Source organism: Scyliorhinus canicula, chromosome 15 (assembly GCF_902713615.1).
Source record: "Scyliorhinus canicula chromosome 15, sScyCan1.1, whole genome shotgun sequence".
NCBI classification, from domain to species: Eukaryota; Metazoa; Chordata; class Chondrichthyes; order Carcharhiniformes; family Scyliorhinidae; genus Scyliorhinus; species Scyliorhinus canicula.
The window spans coordinates 37041882-37056621 of NC_052160.1; the positions used below are offsets into that span (position 1 = coordinate 37041882).

A 14740-nucleotide genomic window follows, 5' to 3' on the forward strand; every position below is an offset into this window, starting at 1 on the left:
AGTGTAGAGTCCAGGTAAGTCTGACTTAGATCAGTGGAAAATTCAGTGTCAAAGCTCAGCATTAACCTCCGAGTGTAAAGGTCGTGGCGTAGTGGTATTGTCACTGAACTAGTAATCCAGAGACCCAAGGTAATGTTCTGGGGTCCTGAGTTTGAATCCCACCATGGCAGATGCTGAAATTTGAATTTAATAAAAATCTGGAATTAAAAGGCAAATGTTGGCAATGAAACCATTGCCGAGTGTCATCCTTACCCGGTCTGGACTACATGTGACTCCAGACCCACGATGCGGTTGACTCTTAACTGCCCCCCAACCCCCCACTAAAATGGCCTAGCAAGCCACTCAGTCCAAGGGCAATTAGGAATAGGCAACAAATACTGGTCAGCGGCGCCCACATCCCAAGAACGAATAAAAAGTTGCACACACATTACAAGAGTAAACAAATACCCAATAATAAAACATGTTGTTAAGTGAATTGGACATTCTAAAATCTCCCTCTCTGTAGCCGAACAGGCGCCGGAATGTGGCAACTAGGGGATTTTCACAGTAACTTCATTACAGTGATAATATAAGCCTACTTGTGACAATGAAGATAATTTTTTTTAAAAGACTGGGACTGGAGGAGTTTGGTTGTTTTTATAGAATAACAAATACCTAGTAGTGAGTTACAGGCTGGGACCAAATCGAGAGGTTCTGAAATTTGTATCTAGAATATCAGATAACCTGGAGTGAGTTACAGTCTCTAGTATAACTGAGAAGGTTTATACATATAGAATAGTGGATACCGAGGATTAAATTACAGGCTGGGAACAAATTTGGGAGTTTATATCTAGAACACCCCCTTTCCTTGATGTGCTAATTGAGAAATTCTCTAATGAGCTCTCCACTACTGTTTACTGTAAGCCTGTCTTCACCAGTCAATATGTGCCTTGGGATTCATACAGCTCCACGTGCTGTAAGATTGGTCTAGCTATGTGCTCACCTACAAGTTTGATGTAGAAATTGAGCACATCAAAGCTATTCCATGGGACAATGGCTATCTTGATCAGTTCATCGTTCACTGTGTACAACACAAACTCACAACTGGCCCAATGCCTGCCACTTTCGGATTTGAAAAGCGCCCAGTCTGTCTTAAATAACCCGGGAAAGGCAGAATATTTCCAAAATTTGAACAACAGGTTAAAGAAGCAGTTTTGCACTACTCCTGTGCAGTGGCTATGCAAGTGTATTTTTCCTTACAGGTGATGCCTTTGGTCCAAAAAGAAGTTCTGCCTATGAATCTTGGTGCTGGTGTAATGCCAAATGCATAGGCTGTATGTCCCAGCGATTAGCAGATCGAATCAAACAGCATATTCCTTTGGTTCTTTGCCGTAGGCAGAGTACAGATTGTATTCAACCAGCCTAAGTTTGCAAAACCCAAAACAAAATGTCTACTGTTAGATGTGATTCTGTGATTGAGCAGTACTTTTCTCCTGCAGTCTAAATCGTTTTGATCGTTTGAAATTTGGCATTCTTCTTTTTTATTTATTCATTCATGGGATGTGAGCATTGTTGACGCGGCCAGCATTTATTCTCCATCCCTAATTGTCCTTGAGAAGGTGGTGGTTAGCCGCCTTCTTGAGCCGCTGCAGTCCATGTGGTGTAGGTACATCCACAGTGCTGTTCGGAACAGAGTTCCAGGATTTTGACACCATGACAGTGAATGATCAGCTATATATTTCCAAGTCAGGATGGTGATTAACTTGGGAACTTCCAGCATAGGTTTGGAACATGCTGTCGAAGGAGCCTTGGTGTGTTGCTGAAGTGCATCTTGTAGATGTTACACACGGCTGCCACTGTTCGGCGGTGGTAGAAGGAGTGAATATTTGTGGATAGGGTGTCAGTCAAGTGGGCTGCTTTGTCCTGAATAGTGTCAAGCTTCTTGGAGTTGTTGAAGCTGCATGAATCCAGAAAAGTGGAAAGTATTCCATTACACCCGACTTGTGCCTTGTAGGTGGTGGATAGGCTTTGGAGGGTCAGAAGATGAGTTACTCGCAGCAGGATTCCTTACCTCTGACCTGCTCTTGTAGTCACAGTATGTATATGGCTAATCCAGTTCAGTCTCTGGTCAATGGTAGCCCCAGGATATTGATAGTGGCTGATTCAGCATTGGTAAAGCAATTGAATATCATGGGGCAGTGCTTAAATTCTCCCTTGTTGGAGATGGTCATTGCCTGGCACTTGTGTGGCGTGAATGTTACTTACCAACCTCTTGTTTGTCCTAATGAATGCAAGATGAAAAGCTTCGGCAGCATGTGTTCAACAACATTCAAGTTCTGTACCACCAATCGACCGAGAATAATAGATATCTAGGAGTGAGTTAAAGAGGAGGATCTAATTGGGGCTTTTGTGAATTGCTTTATTCTTGTCGAGGTGTGTAGCTTCCTAATAATTTTTTGTTTGATATTTCTTTAATTCTGTGAAGATCGTGAATGACACATTCTCTGAAACTTGTGTGAGGCTGAACAAAGAGGAGCAGATGAAGATGAAATCTTTCCTAGGTTGGTATTCCAAACTCTGCTGGGATTGGCTGGAGGGGCTGGATGGCTATTGAGCAGAGAAGAAAGGGGGAAAAATTGGCAGCATAGAGAAGTGAGATAGAAAAGTGCGAGGCGCAGGGAGGTGATGCCAAAATGAACTCGGAGGGGAAAGCAATGTAACTGATGGAATAGTGAATTTAGCTGCAGTCCCTCTGCACTCTCACTGTAACTACTTTTTGTGTGTCTGATGTGTGTTTTCGTTTCAGTTTTCAGAGATAAACAAACTAAATTGTAGAATGTTAGCAAAACACCACAAAAAAACTTGATATAACAAAAAGGATATAATTTATTCAGTCACCCAGAGACATTGGCTTTGGTCCCAGACCTTAAATCTTGCTGATTATTTTGCTTTTTAAGCTATCAGCTCTTATTGGGAGTGTGCCAGATTTTTAAAGGTAATGCTCAACTTTTTCAATTACAGTTTGCATTTCAATGTACAAGGGACACACATCAGGCCAGTCAGCATCTGTAAGGACAGAGAATGCTGTGTTCAGGATGTGACTGTTTATTCTAACAAACCTTCACATTCAAAATATAATAATCTTGTTAGTCCTCTGGGAAATAAGTGAGAGAAGATACTGAATGACAGTGTGACAGAGATACAGTCGCAACACAGGGCACCTGGGGAAGGTTTTAGAGAGCTGGTTTGACGTCATTTGAGATTAACATTCAGATGCTGATTGGAAGGACTAGTGCCTGTATTCTATTGAATGTACTTTTGCTGATGTTAATTCGATTTTCTCACACAATCCGGTTCAATGACTCCTCACCATTTCTTGAATATGCTATCAGCATTCATGGCTTAACAGACAAATGTTTAAAGTGCTGTTAGTGAATCCAGCCCTTGCCCTTTTGAAAACATTCCATTTGAGTGAATCAGACTGGTACAAGAATAAATGGACAATGTGGGAAAAAACAAACAGCAGCATTTATTTATCTTTTTTAGCTGAAAACAAGATTCAAAGCTCAACCCTGGTGAAGGATGAAGCTGTGAAGAGGAAGATTGTGATGGCAGCCAGAGAGTCTTGGGATATTTACTTCTGCCGTCTGTTCCCTGCCTCCGTGAGACAACTCTCCTGTATTTAGACAAATTTATTTAAACCATAGCATGTTGTGTAGTCAAATATTGCTTATCGATGCTTTTAAAAACGTCAGCATATGTGGAGGACCTGTAATGGGGTGGAGATTGGAGTATGTTCCTGATGAAAGCTCATTGAATCATAGGAACAGGGGGTCGGAAATGTAACCCCTTGTGCTTTTCATAATTAAATTATATTACAGCTAATATGTGCTCCAACTTTGTCTCAGGACAAATATTCTGGTCTCCAAAGATTATTGAACAAAGTTCCACAATCTCCATCAATGTTACATCTGCAATCTGGCATTTTCTCTACACAGAGACTATTTCAGTCTATAATCTCCCAGACCATATTTATGGAGCTCATTGTGAAGGAATTATGCATTCAACTGTTCCTGGAAACCCGTTCCATGATTCTGCAAGAGTTGGTAATCTCGCTTCTCTTGCGGTGTTTAACTATAATCCTGCACCCTCCAAAGTCAAAATATCCATCTACATCCCAACAATTGTTTCCCCGTCAGTTCTTCCCCTAATGTAACTGTAACCAGCACTGGAGGAGACATGTCCACTCTGGAAATTCCTGCTGTTGACCCAGGAATTGGGATCACCTCAATTCGCCTTGTGTTTTTTGACTTTTTTTTTATAAATGTTTTTATTCAGTTTTCATATTTTATATTGAACAAATTACAAATTGTTAGGAGAGAAAAAGAACAAAAAAAAACAAACAAACACGCAAAAATTAACATACATATTTACAGGTAGGCATCTTCGTAGTAGTAACTGCGCCCGCCCCCCCCCCCCCCCCCCCCCCCTCAACATGTTTATTTAGTTTGGTTTTGGGCCTTAGCTAGCCATCGAACCCCCGTACCGAACCTGTAGCCCCCCCCCCCCCCCCCCCCTCCCGCTACCTTCCCCCGACTATTCTTCCTCTTGTACATTGGCCACAAATAGGTCCCGGAACAGTTGCATGAATGGCTCCCACGTTCTGTGGAAGCCGTCGTCCGACCCTCGGATGGCAAATTTGATTTTCTCCATTTGGAGAGATTCCGAGAGGTCGGACAGCCAGTCCGCAGCTCTGGGCGGTGCTGCTGACCGCCAGCCAAACAGGATTCTACGGCGGGCGATCAGGGAGGCAAAGGCAAGGGCGTCCGCCCTCCTCCCCAGGAATAGATCTGGCTGTTCTGAAACCCCGAAGACCGCCACTATCGGGCATGGCTCCACCCTCACTCCCACCACTTTGGACATAACCTCGAAGAAGGCTGTCCAGTACTCCACGAGTCTGGGGCAAGACCAGAACATGTGGGCGTGGTTTGTTTTTTGACTTGATGCTAATTTGCAGTTGTTGTTGGAACTCTTTCAGGGCAGTGTGGGCACTGGAGTGCAGATTCTGGGAGTCTCCCATAAAGGAATCTGCCTTCTGAAACTAATGAGAGCCAGCAGCACGGCAGCAGAGAACCTGAGGGTGCTCAGGAGGTACAGGTATGGAAAGCAGATTGTAATATGTTCCACTCCCTCCCCCTGCTGCCTTGAGGACTTGCCCCATCCTGGCCTCTCTTTCCATGGCCACCTTTGGTATCTCACCAAGCACCCATTCTTCTTTTGTACACCTGAGATAATAATTTGACTAGTCACTCTACCACGATGGGCACATCAGCTGAATTTGATCCTGTTTCCCACATCTTCTTTCCTGATGGACAATGAGCAGCAACAGCAACACCCCTCCCTACTGCAAGGGAATTGAGGCTACGTGTAGTCCTAACTCCTTTTTGTTACTCTTGCTAAGATCAGCTCACTCGTCATAAGCCTAACAGATGGCATCTCCCAAATATGTGGCTCAGAACCACATCCAGAAAACCAACAAGGAAGCTTCCGCCAAGAAGGAGGTCCCGTGCACCATTGGGAAAGGTGACCGTATATGACCTCTTGAAATTGTGGTATGAGGAAGGAATCATATGTCTCGGCTGTTTCGCTGCTTCCGATTCAGTAAGACAGACTGGGTCCCGTGAGAACAAAACTGTGTTCCCTGAATCTAATTCTCGGTAACCTGGTTGGAAGAATAATGTGTTTCTGACAAGCTGACCCAGAGAAAGTACCGCATAGTCAGAAGATATGTAGATCGCATCGGCTCCCGGGTTTTTCCCCATTCTGTCTCTATACCGGAACTTTGCATGAGAGTCAACAATCCAGGGTCATGGATCCAACAGTGCTTTAAATTTACAGTACGTAATCTAACCATTCTCTTCATGACAACCTTTCAGCTACTCCGACATCTTATTTGTCACCATCCCTTCGAAGAATATGCTGGATTTCAACCTCTCCAATGAAAAGCTGATTCTGTTTTCCTCCAAGGCTCCACAAGTTAAGAGTATGATTGATTACTTCATCACCGAACTGAAGAAGGTGAGTGAAGAACTTGTTTTTAAACTCTTTCACATGGTCATTGTATGAAGGAGGTAATTAATGCTTCTCAAGAATTTTTGGTTTGGGAGTCAAGACATGAATCCTTTCCTTAAAGACAAAAGGTCATGGGTTCCAGGCCTATTCCAGGGACCTAAGCACCCAATCCAGGCAGTTACTCTGAGGGAGTGCTGCATTGTTGGAGGTGCTATCTTTCAGAATCTGAGTCCCCCACCTGCCCTCTTAAGGTGGATGCAGGTTTATATGGTACTAATGAAAGAGCGGGGGCGTTCTTGGTGTCCTGGCCAACATTTGTTCTGCAACGAACATCACTAAACCAGATTACCAAGCTTTCTGTACAAATATTGGTTTTCTACATTTCAACAAAGGACAAAGTCCTTCGTTGGCTGAGAATGAAAAAGGTGCTATATAAATGCAAGCTCTTCCTTTATCTCTGCATCACCAGCTTAAATCTTTCGATCACTGTTAAATTAGGACCAATCAGAAAATGCAGGCCACGGGCGGCATGTGGCGCAGAGGTTAGCACTGGGACTGCGGCGCTGAGGACCTGTGTTCGAATCCCGACCCTGGTCACTGCCCGTCTGGAGTTTGCGCATTCTCCCCGTGTTTGTGTGGGTTTCACCCCCACAACCCAAAGATTTGCAGGTTAGGTGGATTGGCCACGCTAAATTGCCCCTTAATTGGAAAAAAAGAAATTGGGTACTCTAAATTTAAAATAAAAAGAAAATGCAGGCCACAATGCCTGCAGCAGTCTCAAATGTTGCTGAGAGCTAAATACATAAAAAAGGTTTGAAGGGGGCCTATGTAGTGCTGGATTCCTCACTTGTCCTTTTGCCTCTAGAAACTAGGCTTAATTCAGTCATAACTGATACGGTGAAACTTGCCAACATGATGATACATAAGGAGATTTAAAAAAACAAATACTACAAAAAGAACAAAATTCTGCAATAAAAACAAAGTGCTGGAAATACTCAGCAGGTCTGTTAGCAACCTGTGGGAGAAAAACAGAGCTGATGGTTCAAGTCAACGATGACTTCTTCACAACTGGCTGAGAACCGTCCCTCATTGAGCAATAAAAGCAAAATTACTGTGCATGCTGGAATCTGAAACATAAGCAGAAAATGCTGGAAAATGTCAGCAGGTCCAACAGATCTGTGGAAAGAGAACGGAGCTAACGTTTCGAGTCTGGATGACCTTGTGTCAGAGCGAGAGAGAGCTGGAAATAGGATGAGATTTACACTGTTTCTCCATTTCTGGGGATAGACTGTCCACTGGTATCCATTACAAGCCCACCGACTCCCACAGCTACCTCGATCATAGTTCTTCATACCCCACGTCCTGTAAGGACTCCATCCCATCCTCAGTTCCTTTTCCTCCATCGCATCTGTTCCAATGATGCCGCTTTTCAAAATGGTGCTGCTGGCATATCTTCTTTTTCCCTTAATCGAGGTTTCCCAACCATTATGGTTGGCAGGGCTCTCAACCATGTCTGACCAATCGCTCTCATCTCAGCACTCATCCCTTCCCCTCCCTTCCAGAATCAGGATAGGGTCACTCGTGTTCTCACTTGTCACCCCACCAACCTCCGCATTCAAAGGATTATCCTCCGCCAGTTCCGCCAACTCCAGGATAATGCCATCACCAAATACATCTTCCTCTCATTCCCCCTGTCAGCATTCTGCAGGGACCATTCCTTTTGGGAGACCGTGGTCCACTTCTCTATCACCCCCAACACCTCACCCTCTTTCCACGGCACCTTCCCATGAAATTGCCCTTTCTTTCTTCCTGACTTCCTCCAAACCCTCGCGGTGCCAGGTGTGCTATCATCTGGCACAGGGGGTGCGTGGTCTCCCTGTTTAGCTGAAGTCATTGGCGGCACACGCGGTCTGACAGGTCTTCAAAGGGCAGGCATCGACAGTACAAAGGTGGCCTGATATGACGGCTCCTTCACACCTCCTCCTCGGCCTGTTGGATGGCCAGATTTCCAGCCTCACTGGCTGGCCTCTGCAATTCTGTGGCAGGCTTCTCTTGTGCAGGGTCCTGCCTGAGAAGGGCCGGTGCCTCCAGCCTCTGTGCATCCTTAACAGCAGCTGCGACCAGGAAGATAGCAAGCATTGCTGGCCATACTCCAAAATTTATTCTCTGCAGGGGGGCAAGAGAGAAGACATGTTAACAAGATGAGTATTCCCTTGCCCGTCCAATTCCAATAGGCTACATGGTGACCCTGAATTGCAATCCAGATCCAATCCCAATCCGACTCCACTCCTCGGCCGTTCCCCCCATTATGTACCTTCCGCACTGCACCCCTGTCCCCAGCAGTGGGTGGCACCAGGCCTGTGATCAAGGGAGCCTCTATCTTCACCACCCGTCCCTATCAACAGGAGTACTGGTGGCTGCCACAATCCATGTCAACGATAGGCTCTGTGGCTTCTGTCCTGTCTCCCCAGTGGGGTCTACTGCGGGTGTCCTCATTGGGTGGGCCATGTGTTATCCCACCAGCTTAGAGCTTGTGTGTGGGCAGGTCCTACAGATGGGGGTGAGTCAGGGAAGTGTGCGTCTGCTGGGAGCTTAGCTGCAGTGTGATGTGGGTCCTAGGTGTGATACACAGGTTGTGACAACCTGATAGGGGGCAGGATAAATGGGTGCAGGGGCGTGGTGGACAGGCAGGGCTTGGAGTCAGCTGGTGGTCCTATGGAGTGGGCCAGCTGATACCGTCACTGGTGAGGCCGGTGCCTGACGGGGGCAGTGTGCCAGGGAGGGTGCTAAATGCCGCGGTGCATGTGTTCTTTGTTTGGGGTGAGCTCTGCTATGCCCTGCTTCCGCTGCAGTGGGCCTGCGTTTCTGATGAGTGAACTGAGGAGTGGCAGCACCTGGTGGGCCACTAATTGAGCTTGGCCACTGTTGGTGATACAGCTGTGGTGTGAGGGTTTCCAGAGACATGGCCTGGTTGGGCTTCCAAATGACCAGAAACTCTGTGAACATTTACAGGACACAGTGAGCAGTCAGGAGAGTGAGCAGCCAGGGACCTATAACTTGTACCAAATAGGTGTGTTTAAAACAAATACTGCAGCAATGGTAGTTGAACCTGGCCACCCCGCTCCTGAGGGAGATACCCAAAATCCACAGAGCTGACACCAACTTGCTCCCCACTATCCCCCCACCCCCCCGGCCCTGGCAACCACCCCCTAAGCAAGCACTACAGTTTTTAACCTTTTTAAAAAACTTTGCTTACCGTCTCTCTCTCCCTCAGCAGCCATGGTGCCCGGTCCCCGCTTGTAAATACCTGTAGTAAATCGCGCCCGCATGACTTGTGCCTGAGAGGGGCTGAGCATCACGGAGGTCCGGAATATACTGGGTCCAACCCACTAATGACATGCAAATGAATGTAAATGCCACCTGCAAGGGACTCCCGGAGCATGCCATTCAATTCGGTGCCAGGTGAAGATCTTGTTTTTGGCCGGATGCCAGATCCTCGGCCCGATCACATCTTGTGTTTGCGACGTCACAAGGCGGAGAATCCTGCCTAAGGTTTCACGTTTTAAGATGTTTACTGTAACAAAAAATTTAAGTACTATTGAATAAGCACAATCTTTGTCAGCAACTTGTCCTTTAAACCATAGAACAGAATACCATCCCTTCTTATTTTTAACCCAAAAAATCACTATCCGGTATACAATACACTGTCATTTATATAGACATCCAATTCTCCCAGAATCATTCCAAAATATTCTAAGCTCCCAAGGGTTTGGATTCTATTCTTTTCCTTTCTCAGCCTGGTAACTTCCTCTCCCAGAATTATACTTCACACTGAGAATGTTGCTGGAGATTCTCCCTCCAACATAAGCTAGACAAATTTTACAACTTCATTTTGGCTCCACATAAATTTGGTTGTTTCTATCTGAACATGTGGCTTTCCAGGGTGGTAAACCATAGAGACTTCCGGACGCGAGCTGCTCTCTCTCTCTCTAGGATCCTGGCAGACTACCTTGTCTGTGGTATTCAGTGATATTTTAGGAAAGCTTGTACCATGATAACTCAATAGCTTGCTCTGTCCCTTTCCCATCTTGAAGCCCAACACCATGGTATGTGAATCGCATGGGCCTTGTAGCCAGATTGCTATGCTGATTAGCTATCCTTAAAATCCCAATTCTCTTTATCTTGGAAGTAAATGGACAGCTTTAAGCACAACTGATTGCAACCCAACATTCTCTTCACATTTTTGCGACTTATCACAATCCATCCACTGTTAGCAGACAGGCTACTGCCATGGTTCCTAAATGTAAACACCCTGCACCTTCTTTCCAGTAAAACATTCTAGTCCCCTTTTAATCGCTAACAATCAACCACTCAAACCTGCTGTCAGGCAGACTTCAATACAGGTCATACAACACCCTTAATTTTATTTAATTTAAACACAGTCTCCAAACGTAGGTAGATAATTAGCCATAATTCACAAAGAACTGGAGCATTTCTCTCTATCAGAGAGAGGCAAGTGGTTATATGTATATAGCTTGTGGGATACCACTCCACTTCAAGCATAGGGAAAGGCAAGTCGCCATGGACTATAAAGCCAGTATGCGGATTGAACCCATGTTATTGATGTCATTCTGCAGCACACTCTATCTACCCATATGAGCTAACCGCCTTACCCCCAAAGACATATCTTACAAACCGTATAATTGTGAAAATTCACAACTTCTCATACCAAATTGCATACTGCCCTTGGTTACATTCTAGTCCTGAAGAAGAATCATACCCTTGCTCCACAGATGCTGCCAGATCTGCTGAGTATTTCCAGCACCTTCTGTTTTTATTTAATACACAGGGAGAGTTTCAACCCAGTTTGTAATGGCCTATGACAGAACACAACCCCTCATTTAGCAATCTCACTCACACAGAGTTCAGCAATGACTGTAATGATTGGCAATGGGCAACAATGTTGGAATGGGAGCTTGGTATCACTGTGGCATAGCAAGACTTGTATCAGGCTCCAGGATACAAACCGTGCCCTGCAATGAAACCAGTACACTGCCTCAATCTGGTGTCCACCCATCTCTGCTTTATTGGACAACCTCTGGTGCTCGTGTTGCATACCACCTCTGGTCTCCATTTCTCGCAATGTTTTCAGTTTCCACTCCTTTGCCTGACCAATGATCTCCCCTCCTTCACAGCTCCTCTTACTAAGTTTACAGTGACCGTCCTCTCCTTCTGCTTGCTGTCTGCCCTTACAAAGCATCTTGGATGCTTTGTTACATGCTCAGTGCTGTTTCTCGTCAATAGCTGCGGTTCGTAAGAGCACCAAGTTAATGTTGCCTTTCTATATGGCCTGTCACCAGGATTCTAACTATGTAATAGCAGTGAAGAGCCACATCACAAACGACAGCTCACACCTACGATTCCACAAGGGGGACATCATCCGCTTGCAACCTATGGAAGGTCTTGAGGAAGGTTAGTGTCTGTAGATGTCTAATTATTCATTTATTGGGATCAGAAGGTAACAGCTAGTTTCAGGGCTTTCTTTTCCTGTAAGCTTGAGTGCCTGGAATGATCGTAAACAAAGTATCCAGTAATTTTCTTTTTGTAATGCATGGCCAGTTCGTTGAAGTGTGCAGACCATCTAATTAATTTTTTTATGACTAGGCACAGTCAGTAACCTAAATGGGTCAACCTGTGCCCAGCCTCTGTAGCAATTTATTCGTTGTAGAAAGGGAACATTGATTGTAAGTAATTGGATAGTTAAATGGGTCAGCTGTTGTGGTACTTAGTCACTTTGAGCAGAAAGGCCCCAAATTTCATCCCAGATCTGTACCTCGGTATATCTGACAATGGAGCAGGATTGCAGTTGGTGAGGTCCCCACTGGAAAATGTCCACGCTTCTATATCTGACAGGTTTGATAGTGATGCTCGCCATTGGTAAAATGGTGCATTGGCAGAATACGCCCTTTGGTTCAATTTCTGGGTGACTGGAATTTTATCCTAGCAAAAGTCAGTACATTCAAAGAGGGGGAGAGAAAAGTGGGATCAGATTGGATCATGTGTCTGTTAAGTTCATGACTGAGTAACTTACAGATCCACAGTCCATAGAACTGTTGGCTCAATACCATCAGAAGTGCGATCTGTTCTCATTAGTATTATCAATCTATTATTACGACACCCTGGGCTAGTGCACAGTTGAGTCCAGTCCCACAGGCCCCAGAGTCCCAACACAAGTGAATTAACCAATAAGTTGTATAACATTCCCGAAATCGTTTGCCCGTGGCTGCCCAATGATTTACAGTCACCAGGTTTGTAAGTTGAAGCACAATTAACGTTTATTTATAACAGAAATAAAAATGAAGTATGCAAAACTAAACGTAAGAATGGCAAGCTAACCTACTGTCCCACCCTCTACCCACACGCACAGGACAAACAAACACAGAGGGCTGGGAAGGGGTGAAAATAATGAGGATTAACATATTGAAAAAGATGAGTCCTTGTTTTCGATGTTGGATTTTTTGCAGCAGGATGTCCTCCCAGCATGCTGAGTGATCAAAGCCACCATTATACAGTTGGTGATGAAACACATATTCGGTACTCGCAGCACTAGGATTTCTTCTAGAGAGTCACTTTAGTTTTTATTAATCTGCGCCTTCAATTCTAGGTTTGCATCCAGGCCTCTCTCTTCCTGTGGAGACGCTTGATTTTGCATCAGCCCCTGCTTCCAGCTTATTGTCTGACTTTACTTTTCTGCAGTATGAGGAAAACCATGCCCAGGCTTGGTAAAGCAAGAGAACAGCCCTTAAACTGGAGTTTTAGAGAGAATTGATCATACCAGTGAGATAAAATCAGAGGAGCTTCTTCCAGACTCTGAATTCAAAGTAAAACTGAAAACAACCTAGATTTACTGGAGTGAGAAAACATTCCAGAGAATTCCGAACCAATCACCACCAGGATCGGCAAAGCCAAGCATTTTGAACAAGTTCATTGGCCGCCTGCCAAGTCCATCAATCTGAGTCATCACTGATGTCAGTCAAAGCGTTCTGGAATCTTGAATTATAGGCAGCACAACCCTCTGGAATCTGCTCTTTTCAATTACAGACAGCTTCCTGCAGATTGCTTTGCCTTTGGTCACAGAATGTGTCAGTGAGTGTGGATTCACACTCTGGTGTCAGTAAGTGTAGATTCACATCCTGGTGTCAGTGAGTGTGGATTCACATCCTGGTGTCAGCGAGTGTAGATTCACATCCTGGTGTCAGTGAGTGTAGATTCACATCCTGGTGTCAGTGAGTGTGGATTCACATCCTGGTGTCAGTAAGTGTGGATTCACACTCTGGTGTCAGTGAGTGTGGATTCACACTCTGGTGTCAGTGAGTGTAGATTCACATCCTGGTGTCAGTGAGTGTGGATTTACACTCTGGTGTCAGTAAGTGTAGATTCACATCCTGGTGTCAGTGAGTGTGGATTCACACTCTGGTGTCAGTGAGTGTGGATTCACATCCTGGTGTCAGTGAGTGTGGATTCACATCCTGGTGTCAGTGAGTGTGGATTCACATCCTGCTGTCAGTGAGTGTGGATTCACACCCTGATGTCAGTGAGTGTGGATTCACACCCTGATGTCAGTGAATGTGAAATCCCACCCTTGTTTTAGTGAGTATGAATTCACACCCTGGTGTAGGGCAACTGTTATATTGTTTTGTGTTCTGTTTCTGCACTGCTTGATTTCTGTTCCCCGATGCTTTGTGACTGCCCACAGACCGTTGCTATGGCTGCATAGTCAGAAAGAAGGTTATATACCTTGAGGAGTTAAAGAAATATATGCCTGATTTTGGTAGGTTGAAAGCAGAGCCAATCTGCTTCCTTACTGTCTGTGTGTGTTTCATTCCTCATCCTCCTACACCCCAAACCTTCCTTCGGGTGCTGAGTTTTGACACAAAAATAATTTGTAATAGGTCCCCTCCCCAATGGCTCACTTGGTATGTAAATGGTCTTTGATCCTGTGTAGATAATAATAATAATCGCTTGTTGTCACAAGTAGGCTTCAATGATAGTCCAGGGTCTGAAGTAAATGGTCAAGTTCAGTGTGGATTGTCCCAGGTCATTTGTCAATCAGCTAGGATTCCATAACCTCCTGTTAAAAAGTGTGTGCATTTGTGGAGACTGGACTGAGCTCAAACCTGTCCTCAAAGATAAATGAACTAGAATGGAAAAATACCAATGATTCCCAGCACCTCCGAACCCAGGAGAAATAGGGAGAAAACTGGGAAAACTGTCAACCATATTTATTAAAATACCAACAATACAAGTTACTGTGTTGCAAGCGGCATGGTGGTGCAGTGGTTAGCGCTGCAGCTTCACGGCGCTGAGGACCCGGGTTTGATCCCGGCCCCAGGTCACTGTCCGTGTGGAGTTTGCACATTCTCCCCGTGATCTGCGGGGTCTCACCCCCACAACCCAAAGATGTGCAGGGCAGGTGAATTGGCCATCTAAATTGCCCCTTAATTGAAAAGAAAATTGACTTGGGTGCTCTAAAAAAAAAATTTTTAAGTTACTGTGTTCCGTTTTGCTCTATTAACACTCAAACCCCCTGTATTAATGTTCTAGCGACTTGCTCCCTCTCCCTGAATTAATACTCCAACTTGCTGTGTTAATGCTCCTGCTCCCTGCATTAATGCTCCATCTTGCTGTG

The 14740-nt window shown here is 45.0% G+C and overlaps 1 protein-coding gene across 1 annotated transcript in view; it reads left to right on the plus strand.

Annotated features, from left to right (window-relative positions):
• The window catches only part of myo15aa (myosin XVAa), a 205720-nt gene that overhangs the window by 146254 nt on the left and 44726 nt on the right, over nucleotides 1-14740 (plus strand). Inside the window, 6 exon segments of the mRNA XM_038821008.1 lie at nucleotides 2465-2540; nucleotides 3526-3641; nucleotides 5018-5136; nucleotides 5916-6057; nucleotides 11412-11523; nucleotides 13808-13882. Of these exon segments, the coding sequence (XP_038676936.1) occupies nucleotides 2465-2540; nucleotides 3526-3641; nucleotides 5018-5136; nucleotides 5916-6057; nucleotides 11412-11523; nucleotides 13808-13882 (640 nt within the window).